Genomic DNA, 24,015 nt, shown 5'->3' with positions numbered 1-24,015 from the left:
AAGAGGAGAAGGTAGGAAATGACAAGAACTGGACAAATGAACACAGGGAACCTGGGGTGGAAAGGAAGGAGTGCTGTTACATTGTGGGGACTGCTACCCAAAGTCACAAAACAATATGTGTATAAATATTTGATTGAGAAATCAACTTGAGCTGTAAACCTTCACCTAAAGCACAATAAAATGAAATAAAAATAAATATTGAAGCCAATTTTCTCTCAAAACTGGCAAACTCGTTCTAAATCCTTACCTTAATCCCCCTCCTCTGATGGACTTTCCAAAATGGCTAAATTATTGAAAGAAGGGCATAGTCTCCCAGGATGACTACACTCAAGGGGGAACAACTTTTTAAATGTATAACTTTTGGTGTATCTGTTAAAAAGATAATAGAAAAAAATCTCTTTACCAGTGCCTTATGTATATCCATAAACATATAAAAAAAATTTTTTATACATTAATACTCCAATAAGTAAATTATTGATGCTCAAGTTCTAAACAAACTAGAATATTTCAAGAAACGAAAAAAGTGTGAGCAAATTCTGTCAGATTCAGTCACAGCGTATATTTAGAAGGAGGTCTTTGTATACATGAAGACCAAATTAACAATTAAAGTTGGTGTTAAAATGCATTTTTAATTTTAGTTTAACATAAGGTTTTTCTGTAAACATAAAATATGATACTTTTCCAGATGAAAATCCATTTCCTTATACATATATGCTCAGATGCATGCTATTAGACATTTTATACATACTGATAAATTTTAGTCCTTTTGAATTTTGAAAACTTTCCACAAGTCATTCTATGTCAAGGAGTGAGTGTGATTATTTAATATTTACTATAAATTTTCCTCAGCCTGAACCAACATAATGGGTGTTTTCAAAATACAGAGTCTTTTTAGGAAAGGTTTTATATTCCTCATTTGTTGGGCCTGAAAAACGTTGAAATCATTCATAAGACACCAAAGAGTTATCTTTTTCTACCATCAGCTGTTAAGTTTTTTTTTTTTCCCTCATTTATCACATCAGTAGAAAATACAACAGGAAATTACATCCACGTTGCTAGAGCGTCATTTGGAGGCAACATCAATGAGGCTTCGGATCAACTAGTTTAAAAACAGTAACATTTACAGACCTATTTGTGTTGGGACAATGCCTATGTGGCACCTTCCCACCTGAAAATAGTATCTTGCCGTAATCAAAGTAAGTAGATATTACAGGTGTCAATTGCCAGAAGCTGAATCTGTCCCTCTGATGGGCTCCAGCTCTTTTGTTTCATTTCTAATCAGAAAGCTACATCTTTTATAATACCAGGAAACATTTACCAAAACATGGTTGGATTTGTTACCTGATTGGGTTCCGTGCCCTAGAGCAGTCAAGCCAATGAAACGTACTCCAAGTCAGAAAGAGAGAAGGTTTTATTATGAAGCGACACCAGTGGGAGGGCCCCGACTGCAACGCAGGCTGTCCTTTATGGAGTCCCCCAAAAGCAATTTTTACATCAGAGCTTATATATCATTTTGGCAAGGATTACCTAATGTTTTCAAGCATGTAACCCTTAAATGGTTGTATACATCACAAAACAACTACAAAAAACTCTTTATTAAACTGCATGCCAGACATCTGTATTCTAACCTATATGTTTATAACAGGATGAAAAAAAACAAGAATCACTCATCTAGTAGAACTAGCCTGCCAAGTCTACTCTGTCTGAGATAAGGAGCAAGAAAGAAAGTTGCCAACTAAAAGCACCAGGAAAACTTCCTAGCTGCCATCTTGCAGGCTGAAGGCCATTTCTCAAGAGAACAAAGAAGAGGAGATAGACCAAGGCCACAGGAGTCAAGAGGGCTCTGCAGCCCTTTGGAAAGAGACCAGTGCAGCTGGTGCAACAAAAAAATGCTTGTAGATTATGTCAGGGGACAGCCCCAGCAAGGAAAGACCCTCACTGTGCATCCTGGCAGATAATCTGAAGAACTGACACATAGCCCTTTCCAGATTCATGAGTTTAGGGAAACTTACTGACACCGGCAAGCAGTTGCTCTCCAGTGGTGGCCAGATGGAGTATTTTCCACAACCACCTAGCAAGGGACCCAAGCTTATATACCATTCCAGCTGGGACCAAGGCTCACTGTTTTCTCCCACATCCTTTGGCAGTCAGTGTTCCCAGGGACTTCCCATCCAGACCCAGATGTTTTCCTTGTCATCGCTGAGGTATTCTTCTGCCTTGGCCACTGGCCCAGTCATGCAACTCCTGGACTTGTACCTTATCCAGAGTCCATCCCGAATTCATCCCCAGCATGCTTCAGGGAAGAGCAAAGCTGATTCCATTAGGGAAGGGATGCATATAGCTGAATAGCATTACCCTATATTGCTTAGGATATCATTACAGTATTAGTCATGTCGAGCTCTCGATCACCCATTTTGAAAAGAAGAAAACATGTTGCGAGGTATTAGGGTCACAGTTTATTACTAGTAGTAGTAGTAGCAGCAGTAATATTTTAAATCAGCTTATAGTTGATACATTACTATTTTTTAGCAGCCTGTCCTCCCCCAGGAACTTTGCTGATTATAAAATAAAATCAATTTGATGTCCATTCCTGTTAGAAATAGTGGCTATTTTCAAGGCAGCTTTTGTTTTCATCTAAACCCTAATAAATAAAAGTATTGAGACACTGATTGATAAAATCTGAGGTCTGGGCAGGCCAAGGCCTGAGCTGCTTCCTGACAGGGTTGTTGAGAATCAAATGTGACAGAATAGCTGAAAAGAGCTTTCTGAAAGCTAAATGCACTAGGTCTCGGCCTGCCCAGACCTGTCTCTAGAATTCACTGAATCCACAGATGTAGCAAGACACAGGGGCAAGTATTTGGTAACATACCACTACAGCTGCTGCCATGGACAAAGCCACTGAAAAGAACATATAGAACTCCCCCTGCAAGCCCTGTGAATCTTTCCCAGAGCACGCAGCAAGATTTCAGAGTACAGGGACATCGCTGAATTCAGAAACCGTACACTTCAGCTGATTTACTAATAAGCCATGAAGCATTGTCATAAATTACTTAAACTAAGTGGCACTTGTCCAATTAAATGAACAAACTATGTCCTGCAAGGTAGTGGCCTTGAGGATTTATGGCAGTTGTTTGTTTGCATGCTAATTTGCCAAATTTCGTTACGCTGCTCTGGGTCTACTAATTCACTTTATGTTAATCAGCTAGGCCTACAGAGCTCATATTTTCAGCTCTGTGTTTTTCCAGTAGAGAGCATGACCATTTTTAACCTTGACAAGGATCCCTGTGCATTAACAGTGGAGACCACATATAAGCAGCAAATGCACAGTGACAGTGTGCATTACAGGTGATGGAGTAGGGTAACTGACACGAGAGTTTAGTTAGAAATGCCACGGGTGCTGCACACAGAGACCGTTAGGAAGAAATTTGCTCCATTCCCCATCCCCTTCCAGAGCCTGGTTCCTGACATAGATCAACATGGCAAGCAGGGACAGATCTCCATAAATGAAACTGGGAGAGGAAAAGAGCACACATTACCTTCTCAACAAGATCTGTGCAGGCTTGCAAACCCAGCCCAAAGTCAATGAACACCCAGTCAATGCCTTCTTTCTAATAGTCCTCTTGTTCCAGAGCAAATATGTGCTGACTGAAGAACTGCTGTAATTTTTCATTGGTAAAATTAATGAGAAGCTGCACAAGGCTGTGAATAGGTAAGAACACAAGATAAAAACAAAACTGAGTTCCACCTGGAAGAATGCGTAGTAAAGAGAAAACCATAACCATCGTCATATGATGGCAAACACACCCAATGAGTAGCAAATGCTCAATTAAATTTTGACCCCTTCAGATATACCCACCAACTAAAGATTATTCTGGTAAAATAACACATAATGGTATTAATATCCAAAACCATAAAAAAAATTCCTTTTACCTTTATTTAAAGTTTAATTGTATAAATAATAATTAATAATTTCTTAATACCATTAACTAATTACTAGCTCTTTTCCAACCACATTAGCTGTGAAGGTTTAAACAGAATGATTCCAATCATGCTTTGACCATGCATTCCAACTTTCAAGTCACACTTGGTAAACTCCTTGTAAGTGTGCATTGACTTTACTCTTACCACGTATGCTTATATCAAGGATTTCAAAACGAGTCATGTCAAGAATGCCTTGGCGGCTTGGCATCCAGAGCCCTGTGAATACATGCCGCCAGCCACTTAAACATCGTTTTTGACTTGAACAGGGCACCAGTAACACAGGTTACCTAGAAAGCACATTGAAAACACTCCCTCGTTTGAAAGCAGTGTTAATTTTAATCTTGGACATTCTCTATCAGCAAAGACCTTCCAGTCAAATCAGGGTGTATTTATTGACCTTTTGTTGTTCTAGCATTTTGCTGAGCTCAATGAGAAAAAAAATTCAGAAAAGGGCAAAGAGAAGAAAAGGGAGAAGAGAAGTAGGAAGAGAAAGGGAGGAGGAGGAGGAGGAGAAGTGTAAGAGAATGGAGTTGAGTTGGCCTGATGCCTCCCTACCAAAAACTCATGTGAGAGAATTACGTTCCCATTATTAAAGGTCTAATAAAGGATAGAAGAATTGATGTGTTCAAACTGTGGTGCTGGCAAAGAATACTGAATATGCCGTTGAACTGCCAAAAAAACAAGTCAGTCATAGAAGAAATAGAACTAGAATGTTCCTTAGAAGCAAGGATGGTGAGACTGCAGCTTACTTACTTTGAACTTGTCATCAGGAAAGATCAATCACTAGAAAATGACATCATGTTTAGTAAAGTAGAGGGTCAGGGAAAACCTCCATGAGATGGATTGACAAATAGTTGCAACAATGGACTCAAACATACCAAGGATCATGAGGATAGCCCAGGACTTTTCTGTTATACATAAGGTCATCATGAATCAGAGCCAACTCAACAGCAATTAAAACACAATAAAATCCTAGGATGTGGTTCTAGAACTTTCTGTTTGAAGTCAGTCCTAAGACCAGCAGCATAGGTATCACCTGGGAGCTTGGTAAAGATGCAAACTCTCAGGCCTCACCCCAGGCTTAGTGAATCAGAATCTGCATTGTAACAAGACACCCAGCAGATTCCTAAGCACAATAAAGTTTGAAAAGCACCAGCGTAGTAGATACCGGCGTAGTAGATTAGGGATCTAGAGCCCTTAGTCCTTTCCTGCTGTTGCTGCTGCTAACAAACTGTGTGACCTTTGGAAATGACTCAACCTCTCTGGGCTGCAGCACCTTCATCTGAGTAACGCTTTTGAAAGTCCTAACTAGCCCCAGCATTGCTTCCTTGTGTTAGTTCTGAGCGTTGCTCTCAACTTCCTGTAGAGAGAATGGCTATTTGGTGTATCACTCTGACTCAGATTCTCCTACTGTAAAGCCAAAGCTGCATTTCCCTTCCCTGACGGGGCGTGGTAAAGCCTTTCAGGTGGCCTGCGAGGTCCTCCTGCCTGGAACACGCTGCACAAACGCAGATCCTGCTTCCCTAATACAAAGGCACTGCGGGAGTAGCAGGTTTTTGACAGACTCCAAGTAGGAGTGGGTTTCAGCTGGACATTCTCCAACCCTGGAAGCCAAATGCGCTCCAACTACTTAATATTTAAAACAGGACCAACATATCCATCCCTCAGCTGCCCTGGGGTGAGCACTCAGCAGAAACCAGTTGGTGTCTGGTGGTGATTTAGTTGTGAGTCACCTGCTCTCTGATCAGTTATCTTGAGTCACTTCCACAGTAATCCATAAGCCGGATGGAATCTCATTTTTTTATTATCAGCATCAAGAGCACACCCGTACAAATAAAGCACCAGGAATGATTTTCATCTTCTGTAACACTGAGGAAATCACTCTATGTCCCTGGCAGTCACTTTGAAACTTAAAAAAGAACATGACTAACTTGTTCACTGCCTTTTAATTCCCTAAATACTGTAGAAGTGGGGGTGGGAAAGAAACTGTTTGGCCAGGGTGGGGAGTGGTGAAGAAATGCGGAAAGCAAGCCTGAAAAGTAGGTGGAGGGAAGAGTAGATGGTTTCATGTTAGCCAAATGAGTTAAGAAAGCCAATATACTGCTCATTAATTAATCATTCTAATCATTTTCATCATTTCACATCCAATGAAAGAGAAATGAGGCAGCTAAACCTACACTTCCACTTTTCAGGGACTAAATGGACCCATCTCTTAACTTTTCTTAAAAGTAGCTTCACATAGCTGTTACTGTTTTTAGTTGCTATCCCGTCAATTCCAACTAATGGAGACCCCATGTGTGCAGAGTAGAACTGCTCCACAGGGTTTTAAGACTGTGACTTTTTGGAAGCAAATCATCGGGCCTGTCTTTCAAAGGCACTTCTGGGTGGGTTTGAACCGCCAATATTTCGGTTAGCAGTTGTGTGCTTAACCATTTGTGCCACCCAGGGACTCCATCCTCATATAAGGCCCTACTGGGGACAGCAGTGCATGGCAGAAAAAAAAATGAAAACAAAAAAATGGAGTCAAGTAGCCAAATTTTTAGCCACTTTGAACCCTGATTTTCTCTTCTGTAAAATAGCAACAATAAAATATGCAAATCTCAGGGTAGTTGTCAGAGATTCAATGAGACAGAGTCTGTAAACACACATAGCATAGCAGCTGGCACTCAGAATTCAGCAAACATTAGTCCCCTTTCCATTCTGTCACTTCCTTTCCCTCGCCTCAGTGCCTATGGCTATGCCAGCTTGAGCTGTTGGTTAGTGTCTCTAAGGTACACTGCCCATTACTGTGAAATGGCAATGGTGATAAGATCTACATTGCAGGCTTGTTGCTAAATTGAATGAGATAATCCACATAAACCACTTAGCACAGAGCCCATAGTAAGTACGGAAAGATATTGGCTTTATTATCATTTTGTCATCATCATTAACGTTTTTAAAATTAAAATAACTGATTTCTAATAGGCATAGTTAGAACTCTCAGAGAATAAAATAGACCTAAAGAACTTTAGTTCTTGATAATCGTGCATAAAGCCTTTTGATTCAGGATGGCGCTGTTTTCTGGTTGTCACAATTACTGAGAGTGCTACCGGCACTTAGTACCTGCAACCTGAAATGTGCAGGACACTCTCATACATGAAGAATGGTCCCCCTCAGGTGTCAATCATCCTTCCACTGAGAAACACAGAGGAGTTCAACCTTTTCACTGGGCAGCTCAGAGAAATGAAGGTATTTGGCCAAGGTTTTGTAGTTAGCATTAGAGCTAGAACTAAATTTGTAAAGAGCGTTAACACTGCAAGAGTTGTCCCATCTTTGCGACTGTCATCACAGAGCATACACATCTCTATTCTTAGCAGTGGCAATTGTCTCCATAAAGTCAGTAAAATTCCAAAGAAAAGAAAAGCCTTACAGTGTGCTTTCTTACTCTGTCTCCTGGAGAGAAATGGGGAGAGGGAGGCTGAGATGTTTTTCTTTTTTTTTTATGTTGAATAATAATACATTAGTTTGCTTCACTGGTTCTGTTATAGTAAAGGCTGGAGTGGTAACTAGGCCCTTAGAACACAGCATTAGGCAGTGAAGTTTTGATTTCAGTCCTCCTATGGCCTTGTTAGTTTTATAAAAAGGAACTGTTCTATAATCATAACATGTCATACAAGCTTTTTGTGAGAAATGTCTAAGAAAACAGAACTGCCACACAGCTCTGATCCCACTACCCAGAAATAGCTCAACTACTTGTCCTGCTGATCATGACTGAAGTTCAGCTCAATTTAGTTTAACATTTATGGGACATACGGTTTCGAAGGCACTGCGCTAGGTGCTAGGGATCATAAGATGAATTAGACACAGTCCATGCCCTAAAGGAGCTTAGGTTACCAGGAAAAACAAGAATATAAACAGATAAGTTCAATATAGTAGTATTAAGGAGCGCTGGTGAAGGAACAATTAAGCGCTTGGCTGCTAACTGAAAGGCTGGGGGTTTGAGCCCACCCAGTGGCTCTGAGGGAGAAAGACCTGGCAATCTGCTTCCATAAAGATTATAGCCTAGGAAACCCTTTGGGGCAGTTCCACTCTTTCACTTAGGGTTTCTATGAGCTGGAATCAACGTGATGGCATCCAACAATAACAACATAGTGAGCATGATGGCAAAGGTAAAATTATTGATTTAAGTAAGTTAAACTAGAAAACCTCGATTAATTGTTTGAAATAACACACGTCAGATACCTTATTATGCCAAGGAAATACAGTGTATGGTAGTAAAAATGACACTGTCTTCTACCACTATTTTGTGCATTTATCTCTCTTTTTCAGAATTAGGAAGTAAGTGAGTAAGACAATCTGAGTGCCACCTGAATACTATGAAAGCTTACTTATGTTCTCAAAGCCTCAGTTTCCTCAGCTGGAAAAAACATAAATTAAGCATTCCTGTCTTACCTTAGAGTGCTGTTGTAAGAATCAAAGGAGTTAACACTTGTGAATGCTTTACACATATGAAGTGTAGCATAGGCAAGGCTCTGTCTTAGCCATGCCATTTTCTCTTCCCAGAAAGACAGTTCCCAGCCCCCCCTGTAGCTAACGGGATAATTTGACTAATTCTCACCAATATTAATGAAAGTGATATCACTTCTGGCCCCAACAAGTTGAGAGTGGATGTGCTTTCTCCACAAATTCTATTTTCCCCATGTATGATTTTGGAGGCCAAGTGTTCCAGATAATATAACTATAAAATGAAAGAAGGATGTCAAATCTGTATAGGGTTCACGTAAAAAAATAAATCTTTATTTTGTTGTCATTTTTTTTTTTAAGATTTTAGTGTGTATGTGTTACTGCACACAGTCTATCTCATATTGACTAATACATTTGCAGATGTGAACTATCATTTTGTAATGTACTAGCATAATTAGATGGTCTCAGTACCCAGCAGTCCTGGGAATATTTGCACTAAGGCAAAGCCCCAAGATCAGCTGTCTAAAAGAGTCATTATTCTATAATTATAACATTCTCCCAGATGCTGAATGAAACCTACAAAACCTTCTGTCTTTCATTTCTCTTCTCAATCTTCCCTTCCATACAAATACTAACAGTATAATATGTTCTGAAGTTCTTTCTCAACTAATGTATCCCCACGGTCTGTTACACTAAGAAATTCGATATTCCAAATAGCTGAGGGATGTTAATTTTCCAATATTACTCATATTAGGAACTAAAAGCTTTGAAAACTTCTTAGCTGGATAACAAAGATATTCAGCAGAACAAGTGAAGAGCTTACCTTGCAGCTGCAAAGAGACTTATTACCTAAGGGAAGCTGTCAAAATGGTATATTTCAGACTTGAAAGACTCTTAACACAAGAGTGCCTGTTGTGGTGCACCCAAGTGAAAACATCTGGAGTACTCTTTACAGTAGCAGTCCTTTGCTTTTGTATAAAAGCTCTTGCTGCAGACACCGTCAGTAATTAAAAAATATACATATATAATATGTATACATTATTATAAGATCACTGAACCATAAAGCCTATGAAATGCCACCTTACCTGTTCTACAGTTTGACCTCTGGTAACATATTCATTGCCAATTTTGATTCTAGTTAATATCAAATCACATAAAGAAACAGACCATGATCCCTTCAACAAGCTCTCAAAACAAGAATCAAGAGATCTTCTGGATGAAGGTCCCTTCCTGGAATTACCAGATGCAGAATACTAAAGATTAATATACAGAACTCTTCAGGACATCAGGAACAAGATCAGGAAGGAAAATAGGCAACAAGCAGAACAAGCCAAGGAACACACAGATAAAGCAGTTGAAGAAATTAAAAAGGTTATTCAAGAACATAACAAAAACTTAATAAGCTGCAGGAATCCATAGAGAGACAGCAATCGGAAATTCAAAAGATTAATAATAAAATTACAGAATTAGACAACTCAATAGAAAGTTAGAGGAGCAGAATTGAGCAAGAGGAAGGCAGAATTGGTGAAATTGAACATAAATCATGTGGCATCAATATATTCGAAAAAAAATCAGATAAAAGAATTAAAAAAAATGAAGAAACCCTAAGAATCATGTGGGACTCCATTAAGAGAAATAACATACAAGTGATTGGAGTACAAGAAGCCGGGGGCGGGGGGGGACAGAAAATACAGAGAGAATTGTTGAAGATTTGTTGGCAGAAAATTTCCCTGATGTCATGAAAAATGAGAAGATACCTATCCAAGATGCTCATCGAACTCTACATAACGTAGATCTTAAAAGAAAGTTACCAAGACATATTATAATCAAACTTGCCAAAACCAAAGATGAAGAGAGAATTTTAAGAGCAGCTAGGGATAAACAAAAAGTCACCAACAAAGGACAGTCAATAAGAATAAGTTTGGACTACTCGGCAGAAACCATGCAGGCAAGAAGGCAATGGGCTGACTTATATAAAGCATTGAAGGAAAAAAATTGCCAACCACGAATCATATATCCAGCAAAACTGTCTCTCAAATATGAAGGTGAAATTAGGAGATTTCCAGATAAATGGAAGTTTAGGGAATTCGTAAAAAACAAACCAAAACTACAAGAAATACTAAGGGAGTTCTCTGGTTAGAAAATCAGTAATATCAGACATCAACCTAAGACTAGAACACTAGACAGAGCACTCAGATGTCAACCGAGACAGGGAAATCACGAAAATAAATCAAGATAAAAAAAAAAAAGCTTAAAACGGGGAACAAGCAATGTTATTATGTAAAAGAAGACAACACTGAAACAATGAAGATGGACTAAGAAACATAGCCTTAGATCTTTCATGTGGAGAGGAAGACAAGGTGATATAAACAAAGAAAAGTTAGGTTTAAACTTAGAAAAATAGGGGTAAATATTAAGGTAACCACGAAGAAGACTAACAAACCTACTTATCGAAATAAAATACAAGAAAAAAATAGAGAATCAGCAGAAGCAAAATCAAGAACAATGAATAAGAGGAAAAGACAATATATAGAGATAAACTACTCAGCACAAAAAATTAAGTGGAAAAAAGAAACGTTCAACAACACACAAAAAAAGACATCAAAATGACAGAACTAAACTCATACCTATCCATAATTATGCTGAATGTAAATGGATTAAATGCCCCAATAAAGAGACAGAGAGTGGCAAAATGGATTAAAAAAACACGATCCACCTACATGCTGCCTACAAGGGACACACCTTAGCCTTAGAGACACAAACAAACTAAAACTCAAAGGATGGAAAAAAAATATATCAAGCTAACAACAATCAAAAAAGAGCAGGAGGGGCAATATTAATTTCTGACAAAATAGACTTTAAACTTAAATCCACCATAAAGGATAAGGAAGGACACTATATAATGATTAAAGGAACAATATACCAGGAGGATATAATCGTATTAAATACTTATGCAACTAATGACAGAGCTTCAAGATACATAAAACAAACTCTAACAGCATCGATAAGTGAGATAGACAGCTCCACAATTACAGTAGGAGACTTCAACACACCATTTTCAGTGAAAGACAGAACATCTAGAAAGAAGCTCAATAAAGACACAAAAGACCTAAATGCCACAATCAACCAAATTGACCTCACAGATATATACAGAACACTCCACCCAACACCAGCCAAGTATACTTTTTTTTCTAGTGCACATGGAACATTCTCTAGAATAGACCACATATTAGGTCATTAAGCAAGCCTTAGCAGAATCCCAAACATTGAAATACTACAAAGCATCTTCTCTGACCATAAGGCCATAAAAGTAGAAATCAGTAACAGAAAAAGCAGGGAAAAGAAAGCCAATACGTGGAAACTAAACAATAAAAAAAAATACCCTGCTCAAAAACAACTGGATTATAAAACACATGAAGAATGGAACAAAGAAATTTTTAGAATCCAATGAGAATGGAAACACTTCCTATCAGAACCTTTGGGACACAGCGAAAGCAGTGCTCAGAGGTCAATTTATATCAATAAATGCACACATACAAAAAGAAGAAAGGGCCAAAATCGAAGAATTATCCCTACAACTTGAACAAATAGAAAGAGAGCAACAAAAGAAATCCTCAGGCACCAGAGAAAGCAAATAACAAAAATCAGAGCAGAATTACATGAAATGGAGAACAGAAAAACAATTGAAAGAGTTAACAAGACCAAAAGCTGGTTCTTCAAAAAAAAATGAACAAAATTGATAAACCATTGGCCAAAGTGACAAAAGAAAAACAGGAGATGAAGCAAATAACCTGAATAAGAAATGAGATGGGCGATATCACAACAGACCCAACTGAAATTAAAAGAATCATATCAGATTACTATGAAAAATTGTACTCTAACAAATTTGAAAACCTAGAAGAAATGGATGAATATCTAAAAACACACTACCTACCTAAAATAACACAAACAGAGGCACCCATACCCATTGCCGTTGAGTTGATTCCGACTCATAGCAACCCTATAGGACTGAGTAGAACTGCCCCATAGAGTTTCCAAGGAGTGCCTGGTGGATTTGAACTGCCAACCGTTTTAGGTTAGCAGCTTTAGCACTTAGCTACTATGCCACCAGGGTTTCCATACAGAGGTAGGGTAATCAAAAAACTCCCAACAAAAAAGCCCTGGCCCAGAAGGCTTCACTGGAGAGTTCTACCAAACTTATAGAGAAGAGTTAACACCACTATTTCAGAGCATAGAAGAGGACGGAATTCTCCCAAACTCATTCTATGAAGCCAGCACATCCCTGATAGCAAAACCAGGTAAAAACACCACAAAAAAAGAAAATTACAGACCTATATCCCTCATGAACTTAGATGCAAAAATCCTCAACAAAATTCTAGCCAACAGAATTCAACAACGTATGAAAAAAGTAAGTCACCAAGGACAAGTGGAATCTATACCAGGTTATAGATCAACCTTAGAAAAACAATTAATGTAATCCATCATATAAATAAAACAAAAGACAAGAACCACATGATCTTTTCAATTGAAGCAGAAAAGGCATTTGACAAAGTTCAAATATAAAATCCCTCAGCAAAATAGGAATAGAAGGGAAATTCCTCAACATAATAAAGGGCATCTGTACAAAGGCAGGAAACCCTGGTGGCATAGTGGTTAAGTGCTTCAGCTGCTAACCAAAAAGGCCAGCAGTTCAAATACACCAGGAGCTCCTTGGAAACTCAATGGGACAGTTCTACTCTGGCGCATAAGGTCGCTATGACTCGGAATCGACTCAACGGCAATGGGTTTGGTTGGTTCTATACAAAGCCAACAGCCAACATCATCCTAAATGGAGAGAGCCTGAAAGCATTCCCCTTGAGATCAGAAACCAGATAAGGATGCCCTTTATCACCACTGTTATGCAACACTGCACTGGAGGCCCTAGCCAGAGTAATTAGGGTAGATAAAGAAATAAAGGGCATCCAGATTGGTAAGGAAAAAGTAAAAGTATCTCTATTTGTAGATGACATGATCTTACACACAGAAAACCCTAAAGAATCCTCAAGACAACTACTGAAACTAATAGAAGAGTTCAGCAGAGTATCGGAATTCAAGAAAAACAATCAAAAACCAGTTGGATCAAAAAGAACATCGAAGAGGAAATCACCAAATCAATACCATTTACAATAATCCCCAAGAAGATAAAACACTTAGGAATAAATCTTGCCAGAGATGTAAAAGACCTACACAAAGAAAACTACAAGACACTACTTCAAGAAACCAATAAAGTGGAAAAACATACCTTGTTCATGGATAGGAAGGCTTAACATTGTAAAAATGCCTTTCCTACCAAAAGTGATCTATAGATACAAAGTAATTCCGATCCAAATTCCAATCGCATTTTTAATGACATGGAGAAACAAATCACCAACTTCATATGGAAGGGAAAGAGGCCCCCAATAAGCAAAGCATTACTGAAAAAGAAGAACTAAGTGGGAAGCCTCACACTACCTGATTTTAGGGCCTGTTATACGGCCACAGTAGTCAAAACAGCCTGGACTGGTACAACAACAGGTACATTGACCAATGGAACAGAATTGAGAATCCAGCCATAAATCCATCTACATATGAGCAGTTGATATTTTACAAAGCCCAAAATCTGTTAAATGGGAAAAAGATGGTCTCTTTAACAAATAGTGCTAGCATAACTTGATATTCATCTGCAAAAAAATGAAACAAGACCCATACCTCACACCATGCACAAAAACGAACTCAAAATGGATCAAATACCTAAATATAAAATCTAAAATGATAAAGATCATGGAACAAAAAATAGAGACAATGCTAGGAGCCCCAATACATGGCATAAACAGTATACAAAACCTTACTAACAACGCACAAACACCAGAAGAGAAACTACATAACTGGCAGCTCCTAAGAATGAAACACCTATACTCATTCAAAGACTTCACCAGAAGAGTATAAAGATCACCTAGAGAATGGGAAAAATTTTTTAGCAATGAGATTTCCAATCAGCTTCTCATCTCTAAAATCTACACGATACTGCAAAACTCAACTACAAAAAGACAAATAACCCAATTAAAAAATGGGCAAAGGATATGAACAGGCACTTCATTAAAGAAGACATTCCGGTAGCTAACAGATACATGAGGAAATGCTCACGATCATTAGCCATTAGAGAAATGCAAATCAAAACTACAATGACAAATCCGTAAAACATTTCATAACGTGGAGAAATCTGGAAGGCATTTTGCTGAGTGAAATTAGTCAGTTGCAAAAGGACAAATACTGTATGAGACCACTATTATAAGAATTCAAGAAACGGTTTAAACAGAGAAGAAAATGTTCTTTTACGAGAGTGGGGAGGGAGGGAGGGAGAGGGGTATTCACTAATTAGATAGTAGATAAGAACTATTTTAGGTAAAGGGAAAGACAACACACAATACAGGGGAGGTCAGCACAACTGGACTAAACCAAACGCAAAGAAGTCTCCTATATATATACTGAACACTTTGAAGGCCAGCGTAGCAGAGGCAGGAGTTTGGTGACCATGGTTTCAGGAGACATCTAGATCTATTGGCATAATAAAATCTATTATGATAACATTCTGCATCCTACTTTGGACAGTGGCTCCTGGGGTCTTAAATGCTAGCAAGCAGCCATCTAAGACGCATCAATTGGTCTTAACCCACCTGGATCAAAGGAGAATGAAGAACGCCAAAGACACAAGGTAATTATGAGCCCAAGAGACAGAAAGGGCAACATAAACCAGAGACTACATCAGCCTGAGACCAGAAGAACTAGATGGTTCCCAGCTACAACCGATGACTGCCGTGACGGGTAACACAACAGAAAACCCCAGTGGGAGCAGGAAAGCAGTGGGATGCAGACTCCAAATTCTCGTAAAAAGACCAGACTTAATGGTCTAACTGAGACTAGAAGGACCCCGGAGGTCATGGTCCCCAGACCTTCTGTTAGCCCAAGACAGGAACCATTCCCAAAGCCAAGTCTTCAGACAGGGATTGGACTGGACTATGGGATAGAAAATGATACTAGTGAAGAGTGAGCTTCTTGGATCAAGCAGACACATGAAACTACGTGGGCAGCTCCTGTCTGGAGGGGAGATGAGAGGGCAGAGGGGGTCAGAAGCTGGCTGAATGGACACGAAAATAGTGGAGGGGAGTGTGCTGTCTCATTAGGGGGAGAGCAACTAGTAGTATATAGCAAGGTGTATATAAATTTTTGTATGAGAGACTGACTTGATTTGTAAACTTTGACTTAAAGCACAATAAAAATTAAAAAAAAAAAAGAAAAGAGTTAAACATAAAGTTACTCCATGACCCACCAATTCCGCTCCTCCTTGTTTTTAGGTGCCTTCAAGTCAGTTCTGGTCCATAGAGACCCTATGTACAACAGAACAAAACACTGACTGCTCCTGCTCCATCCTCACAAATATTGTTATGCTTAAGCTCATTGTTGCAGCCACTGTGCCAATCCATCTTGTTGAGGATCTTCCTCCCTTTTGCTAACCCTCTACTTTACCAAGCATGATGTCCTTCTCCAGGGACTAGTCTCTCCTGATGACATGTCCAAAGTCTGTGAAACGAAGTCTCTCCATCTTTGTCTGTAATGAGCATTCTGGCTGTACTTCTTCCAAGACTGATTTGTTTGTTCTTCTGTCAGTCCATAGTATTTTCAATATTCTTCACCAACACCATAATTCAAAGGCATCAATTCTTCTTCAATCTTACTTTTATATACCAAAAATTTGAAAGCAGGATTTCAAACAGACATAAGTACATCAATGTTCATTGCAGGTTTATTCACAATAGTGAAAAGGTGAAGACAACCCAAGTGTGCATCAACAGATGAATGGTTAAACCAAATGTGGTTTATACATACAATGGAATATTATTCAGCCATAAAAAGGAATGAATACTAATGCATGCTGTGACATGCATGAACCTTGTAAACATTATGCTTAGTGAAAAAATCCCAACGCAAAAGGCCATAAATTATATAATTGCATTTATATGAAATGCACAGAATAGACAAATCCGTAGAGACAAAAAGTCGATTCATGGCGGCCAGGGGCTGGGGAGAAGGGGAAATGGGAATAACTGCCAATGGTCCAGGATTTTTGGAATGAGACAGTGATGGCTGCACAACATTGTGAATATACTAAAAAGCACTGAATTGTACGCTTCTAAGTTTTTTTTTTTTAAGGAGTGGATTTTATGGTATGTGAATTATATCTCAATAAAAATTATAAAAGAATCTCTTTTCTGATACAGATTCTTTTCTAAAAAGAACTATTTATTTTAAGGTCATGGAAAATGCCATCTTTATCATTTGCCAATTTTCTCCTTCTGTGTATATAGTTGTAGATTCTTTCAATGAAGCAGGGACTTGGACCATGTAATTTTATAAGTCAAGACAACCATCAATCAGGACCGTTGCCAAGTGTCAGTCAAAATCCCTTCCTCTTCCTGTGAAGTCTTTGTTGACTCCACAGTGCCCTCTGCTGTCCAATGAAAATACTTACACTCCACAAAAATGTTTTGCAACACAAAACTTCCGTTTTCAAGGGAAAAAACAAGGAAGAACTAGCGTTACAAGGCAGAAAAATAAATATGTATGCATCATCTCAGGTGTTTAAAAATGACAATAACACAAAATAATTTCATAGGCAAAAAATTTTAAGCATATTTCAAATCATAGAGCACTTCTGCTACGAAATAAAACAGATAGTCCACTCCTGTGAAAACTCTCTGCTACTTCTTCCACTTTAAAGGAATCCTGAGATATGCTGGTTTACCTGAGTATTCATCCTGCAGAATAATGTCTTACAATAGAAGGCAATGCAGTCTTTCCTCACTGGAATAAAAAAGTTTATTTCCTGAGCAATAACCATAAACAGAGACTAAAATAATAATAAAACATAACTAGAGACCTGTATGTCATTTGTATTAGTAATATCAATTTCCTTTCTGTGGGCCTTTAAATTTTTCACAGGGGCTTAAAAAGCTTGAAATGTTTGATTTCCTTGTTAACTAAAATTGATATACATGACACATCTATTTCTACATGCTATACACCCACTGTATATCAGTTGATTTATATTGATAATGGCCTAGGTGCTCAATTGCTAGGAAACCTTTCAAAGCCAAAGCCTATTTGGAAAAATAAATGGAAAATCAGAAGTAGAGCGGATATGCCAATCCTTTGCTGAGGTATCCCTGCTAAGAGTGCAATGTTAGGAGACAAAAGCCTGATTATTTCAAGTCGAGAATCCAGGGGGTCAGAATCATAGCCTTTTGAACTGGAGAATTTAGAGACCATCTAATCCAATGCAAAGATACTTAAAAGAGAAGAAGAAATGCTACATGCCTCACCAGTCTGAGTGAAGATGAATAGTAACTGACAGGGTGAAAAAAGAACAATTCCACAGTATCTGTCCAGGAAAAAAAAAAAAGACATAAGTTTGGTTTTCTAGGCTTTGGGAGCATTCAAATGGACAGTACAGGCAATAATAGTCTCAAATAATTGTTTCCAACACCAAAAGTCTTCACACAGCCTTTTTCCAGTGTTAAGGTCAGTCCTTTGACTTTATTATTATACATGAACAAAGGAAACCCAAATTCTCAGTATAGGATCCCATCTTCAGCTGTACCAGAAATAGCATCGATGTTATGGAATGATTTCTCACTATTCCAGTCAAGTTCCTACAGACAGAGGACGGCTCTGGCCTGGATTTATTGTGCAGGCACACATTATATATACCACATTCTTTCCCCATTATATTTTTTTTTGTAGAAAACAGTAGTGAACAGTATTTCCCACAAATGAATTTCTTCATTTGTACAATCAAGATGAAAAAAGCTTAAACCTTTGAATAAATAATCTGTCTGACATTCAGGAAATACTATAGCTAACACATTTTTACCATGTTACATGATCTTTCCAAAGCACCTTTATGAATCTTGCACCAATAAGTATTCTTCCCTCAGGACCCTGTCAACGAACCCTTGCCTTTTAACTAGGCTGTATCGTCTTACATGGGAGAGATAACACACAAACATTAGTATTGCATCAGAATAGTCTCGAGAGCTAATAAAGCACACAGAGGTCCAGGCTGGTTGAAGTAGGACCTGGGCCTCTCTCTTTTTATAATGTTTCCCAGGTGATTCTGATACACATGAAAGTTTGAGAACAGAGCCATTATTGCAGTGGTCCTCAACCTTGGCTGCACAATGGAATCACTTGGCAAGTTGGGAAAACAAATACAGAAGCCTGCAACCCACCTCCAGCGATCTGTGTTCTTTGTTCTGGATGAAGCCTGAGTATCAGGAATTGAAAAGCTCTCTACATAATTCTGATGTGCAGCTAAGTTGGAGAACTACCATCTAGAGGAACGTGAGGTTGGGATTCATGACAGCGGCAAAGGCTAAAAACCAAAGCCAAACCCATTGCCATGGAGTCAATTCTGGCTCATAGAAACCCTACAGGACAGAGTAGAACTGCCCCATAGGGTTTCCAAGGAGCAGCTGGTGGATCCGAACTGCCAACTGTTTTGGTTAGCAGCTGAGCTCTAACTGCTAGGATGCCACATGCTTGGGTCTCCTTCCTCTTTCCATTTTCACCTTTCTCCTCCAACTGCCCAATCCAGTAAACCCAGTGCCGTCGGGTCGGGCAGAGTAGAACTGCCCCATAGAGTTTCCAAGGAGCGCCTGGTGGATTTGAACTGCTGACCCTTTAGTTAGCAGCCGTAGCACTTAACCACTACGCCACCAGGGTTTCCTCCAGCTGTCCAGCTCTGTCAATTCTTCCACAAATGATTAACCGGAGAAAAAATTACCAAAGCTGAATATATTAAGAGAATCAACTGTACAATAAGTAGGAGAAGAAGAAGAAATTAAGAATCTTAAGAAATCAACTAGAAAAAATTAGCATACCAATTTTAAAATGAACTTAAGGATAGAAACTAAAAAGTCAAAAAAGAAACAATACAAATAAGTAATAACACAAAAATTAATTGTATTAATGCCTTAAAGGAATTAAATATAAAACAAACCCTCGATAATTGTCAATGTAAAATTAATTGCAAGTACTGGTGAGGATAGTGAAACGTCACCATAGTTTTCATCATCATAACAAAAATCTGGAAATACATTAAATATTCCATAATAAGAGATGTCTTAAAAGATGTTCACATATAACGAAGTAAAAAAGTCTGCTACAAAACAACATGAAGAGTGTGATTACATATTTTTTGTTTAAAAAAAAATGTTATTTGTTGACATTCAGTTAGAAAATGATCTGAAATACATGTCCTGTGGTATTGTCCCTGGATAAATAGGATTCATTTAACAAATAATTATCCACTATACTTGCCACTGCCACACGGCTGTCAGTTTGTCATGCTGTGGTGGATTGCATGTTACTATGATGCTGTAAGATCTGCCATTGGTATTTCAAATATCATAAGGGCTACCCATGGTGCACAGGTTTTGGTGGAGCTTCCAGACTAAGACAGACTAGGAAGAAAGGCCTGGCCATCTCCTTCTGAAAATTAGCCATTGAAAACTCTATGGATTACAATAGAATATTATTTGATACAGTGCTGATAATGAACCTCCCAGGTTGGAAGACAACAATGGACTCAAGCATGCTGCCGATCATGAGAATGGTGCAGGACCAGGCAGTGTTTTGTTGTCATGTATAAGGTCACCATAATAACAATTACGTACCAGCACTATTGTAGTACCTGGGTATACAGCAGTGAGCACACCAAATTACGTCCGTGCTCTATGGAGCTTACATTCTGGTGGGAGCTGATGGGTGGGTAGAACAGTCAATAAAAATAGTTATATAAATGATATGAAGAAAAACATTCAGAGTAAGGGAATAGATCAATGGGAAGTAGGTTAGGGTGATTAGGGAAGGCTTTTCTGATCAGGTAACCTTCAAGAATTCACCTTAATAAAACAAAGGAGTAAGCCACGACGCCATCTAGGAAAAGAGAATTCTAGGAGCCCTGTTGGAACAATAGCTAAGCACTCAGCTGTTAGCCAAAAGATTGGCAGTTCGAACCCACCCAGTGGCTCCACAGGAGAAAGAACTGGTGACCTGCTTTCGTAAAGATCATGGCCTAGGAAATCCTATGGGGCAATTCTACTCTTTCACATGGGGTCACTATGAGTCAAAATCGACACCTAACAACAACAGGCAGAAGAAAGAGTTGGTGAAAGTCCTGAAACAAGACCGCTTACTTCCTCCAAGAAAAGCCAAGGGGTCAGTGGTGCTGAGGGAATGAGAAGTGGTAGGAGATGAGATTAGAAGGATGGATTAGAGAGATATCTTATAGGACAAGAAGGTCATGAAGAGGACTTTGGGTTTTATTTTGGGTAAGATGAGAGCCTTTGATGGGTTTAGAGCAGAGGATGGATATGACCTGACTTACACTGATTGATGCTTGCTGCTAGGTGCAGAACTATCTGTACTGGGGCAATCTGGAGGCAAAGAGCCCTATTAGGAGGCTATTGTAATAATCTAGGCAAGAAATGATGGTGGCTTAGACTAGGTGGTGGCAGTGGACATAGTTATGGTGAGAAGTTGTGAGATTTAGGATATATTTCAAATGAAAAGACAACAGGAATGAAAAGGGCTCAGGATGACTCCAAGGTTTTATTCAGGGCGACTGGAAGACACCAGTTGGCATTTAAGAATGAGAAGGTTAAGCGTTGGTGGAAAGAGCAGGGTGGGGTGAGCAGTTCAATTTTACACATGTTGAGTTTGAGATGGTGACCTAAGAAATGAGTATAGAAAGAAAATAAATGGTTCAATGTTTGAGCCCTGCAGTCCTGTACCAATTAGAAATAGGGAAAATAAGAAGGCTTTATCAGAGAACCTGAAAAGGAACCACCAGAAAGACTGGATGAGATTATGTACTTCGTTTGCTCATCTGTGTTTTCTAATTTATTAAAAAATATGCATTGCTTTTGTAAAAAAGGTTTTTTTTTTTTTTTTAAAGGCTTTGTTTCAGAAGGTGGAAAAAACAAGAAAACACCAAAAAAAAACAGCAAAATAAGGTAGCAAAATAATATACCATAAAGGCATATAGAGTTGATTCTTGTTATTTGTAGTTATTATTTTCTATAAAGTCATCACAAACACTGAATTGATGCGTACTGAACCATTGCTTCTAGGGGAAATACGAGGTTAGGTTACTGCAAGCCTCTGGTCACAATATTCTCATCAACCAATCAATACTTAGCCTTGTTTTATGTGTTTCTGTTTAAAGACATCTTATTTAGTATATATTGTGGTTCATTAACATTGAACTCGTGGCCAAGAACACTGTAAAGTCATGGCTGAACAAAGCTTATCTAACACAGGTATTTTCTCCATAAGGCACATCACATCCTTCTTGTACTTAGGAACACTAGAAAGCACTGCAGCACTACATCTGAGGGCCATTTTAAACAGAAAAATCACTACTAAAAAGCACAAAAATGTGAAAACGAGGCACTAAACAGACCATGAGAAGGACACTTGTGTACGGTATGAGAGGTGAAAGAAGAAGGCAGAGCATCGCCTTGTACAGTCTCAACTGGGAACGTGCATGTTGGACAACTCAAATTTTTTGCTTCTCTGCACACATCTGCAAATGACAGTGAAAGCACCACGAGTGTTGATTTTGGGGTAACAAATAAATCTTAGTGAGTAGGTAAATTCACAAACACAGGATCCGCAAATAAGGAGGATCAACTGCGTTCATATGCCAATATATAAGATGATTATACGGTCTTTACATCACAACTCCTCACTTCATTCACCTCTGTGCTCAAGTGCCTTTTCTGAGAGGACTTTCTGACTACCCCACCTACAACAACCCCCTGATTCCTATTGCTCTTTATTCATTTACTATGCTTTTTTTTTTTCATTTTGACTTGATGCTATATTGTGTATTTGTCAGTTTATGTATTTATATCTCCCATACTAGCCTGTTGATATATCTTGTTCACAATTGTATCCCCAACACCAAGAATAGTCCCTGGCACAGACTGGGCTCAAAAATTTTTTGTTGAGTGATTTGGATGGATGGATTTTCTCATTTTGTTTCAATTGCCAGGAATTTTAATATTAAATTAAATAATTATAATAACCATGTTTCTTTCTTTTCATAAATGTGGCTTTCTGTTTTAGTTATCACTCTACACAGATCATTCACTGAAAGATGGTTCAAATCTTTCTGGTAAGTAGGACCTGTAGATTTTTAAGATGTGAATAAAAAACAAAAGGAACAGACAAAAAAAACAAATACTGAGGAACACTGGGAAATTTAATACCCTCAAAAATTCCAATGTCCCAAGAAAAAATTACAAGACATGCAAAGAACAGAGAAACAATGGCTCATCCAAACGAACATGACAAAGGAAGTGAAAGTGTATGTAGGAATGACCAAATAATGGAAAAATATAATACAATGACATTAAGTGTAAGTGAAAAACTAAGGGAAAATGTAGACAAAGATTCAAAAGACATGAAGAAAACAATGCAAGAACAAAATGAGGATCTAAAAAAGAGATATTTGCAAGAGAAAGGGACAAAAACTGAAATGCGAAACACAACAGGACTTAGCAAAAGATTTAATCAGACAGAAGAAAGAATCAGTGAATTAGAGACTAAGATTATTAAAATTACAAACCCTGAAGAGCAGCAAGAACAGAAGCTCAAGATGTCTAAGCACAGTTTAATGGAATTATGGGACAACAATAAAAGACTTAATATACGCATCATGGGAATTCCAGGAAAAGAAGGATTATTTGAAGAAATAATAACAGAAAGCTTCCCCAATCTAACTAAGGGCACAAATCTACAAATCCAAGAAGCTCAAAGAATCCCAAGCAGGATAAACCCAAAGAGATCTATACCAAGACACATCATAGTTTAAAAAAAAAAAAACCATTGCTGTCGAGTCAATTCCAATTCATAATGACCCTACAGGGCAAAATAGAACTGCCCCACAGAGTTTCCAAGGAGCACCTGGTGGATTCGAACTGCCAACCTTTCGGTTAGCAACTGTAACACTTAACCACTACACCACCAGGGTTTCCAGATCATAGTAACATTCTCAAAAATTAATGGTAAAGAGAGAATCCTGAAAGCAGTAAGAGAGAAGCGAACAGTCACATACAAAGGAGCCCTAATAAGATGAAGTGCTGATTTTTCCTCAGACACATTGGCAGCCAGAAGGCAATGGAATGATTTACTTAAATTGCTGAAAGAAAAAACAAAGAAACTGTCAACCAAGAATACTATACCCAGAGAAAGTATCCTTCAAGAATGAGGGTGAAATTAAAACATCCCCAGACAAACAGAAGATGAAAGAGTTCATATCCACCAGACCAGTCCTACAAAAAACTCTAATGGGAGTTCTGTACATGAAAAGGAAAAGACACTAGAAAGTAATTCAAAGTTATACATAAAAAGAAAGATCCGTAATAAAGAGAAATGCATGGACAAGTATAAGGGCTAGTGATAAAGTATTTATGCTTGATAACTCTAAATGTTTTGTCCTTCATGTTT

The 24,015-nt window shown here is 38.3% G+C and overlaps 1 protein-coding gene across 1 annotated transcript in view; it reads right to left on the bottom strand.

Annotated features, from left to right (window-relative positions):
• Window positions 1-24,015, bottom strand: part of MYH15 (myosin heavy chain 15) — a 209,814-nt gene that overhangs the window by 118,709 nt on the left and 67,090 nt on the right. Inside the window, 5 exon segments of the mRNA XM_064273474.1 lie at window positions 3,537-3,701; window positions 4,133-4,181; window positions 4,183-4,268; window positions 9,510-9,558; window positions 17,582-17,597. Coding sequence (XP_064129544.1) covers window positions 3,537-3,701; window positions 4,133-4,181; window positions 4,183-4,268; window positions 9,510-9,558; window positions 17,582-17,597 — 365 coding nt within the window.

This window comes from Loxodonta africana, chromosome 20 (assembly GCF_030014295.1).
Source record: "Loxodonta africana isolate mLoxAfr1 chromosome 20, mLoxAfr1.hap2, whole genome shotgun sequence".
NCBI classification, from domain to species: domain Eukaryota; kingdom Metazoa; phylum Chordata; class Mammalia; order Proboscidea; family Elephantidae; genus Loxodonta; species Loxodonta africana.
This window is presented reverse-complemented; position numbering and strand designations above follow the sequence as displayed.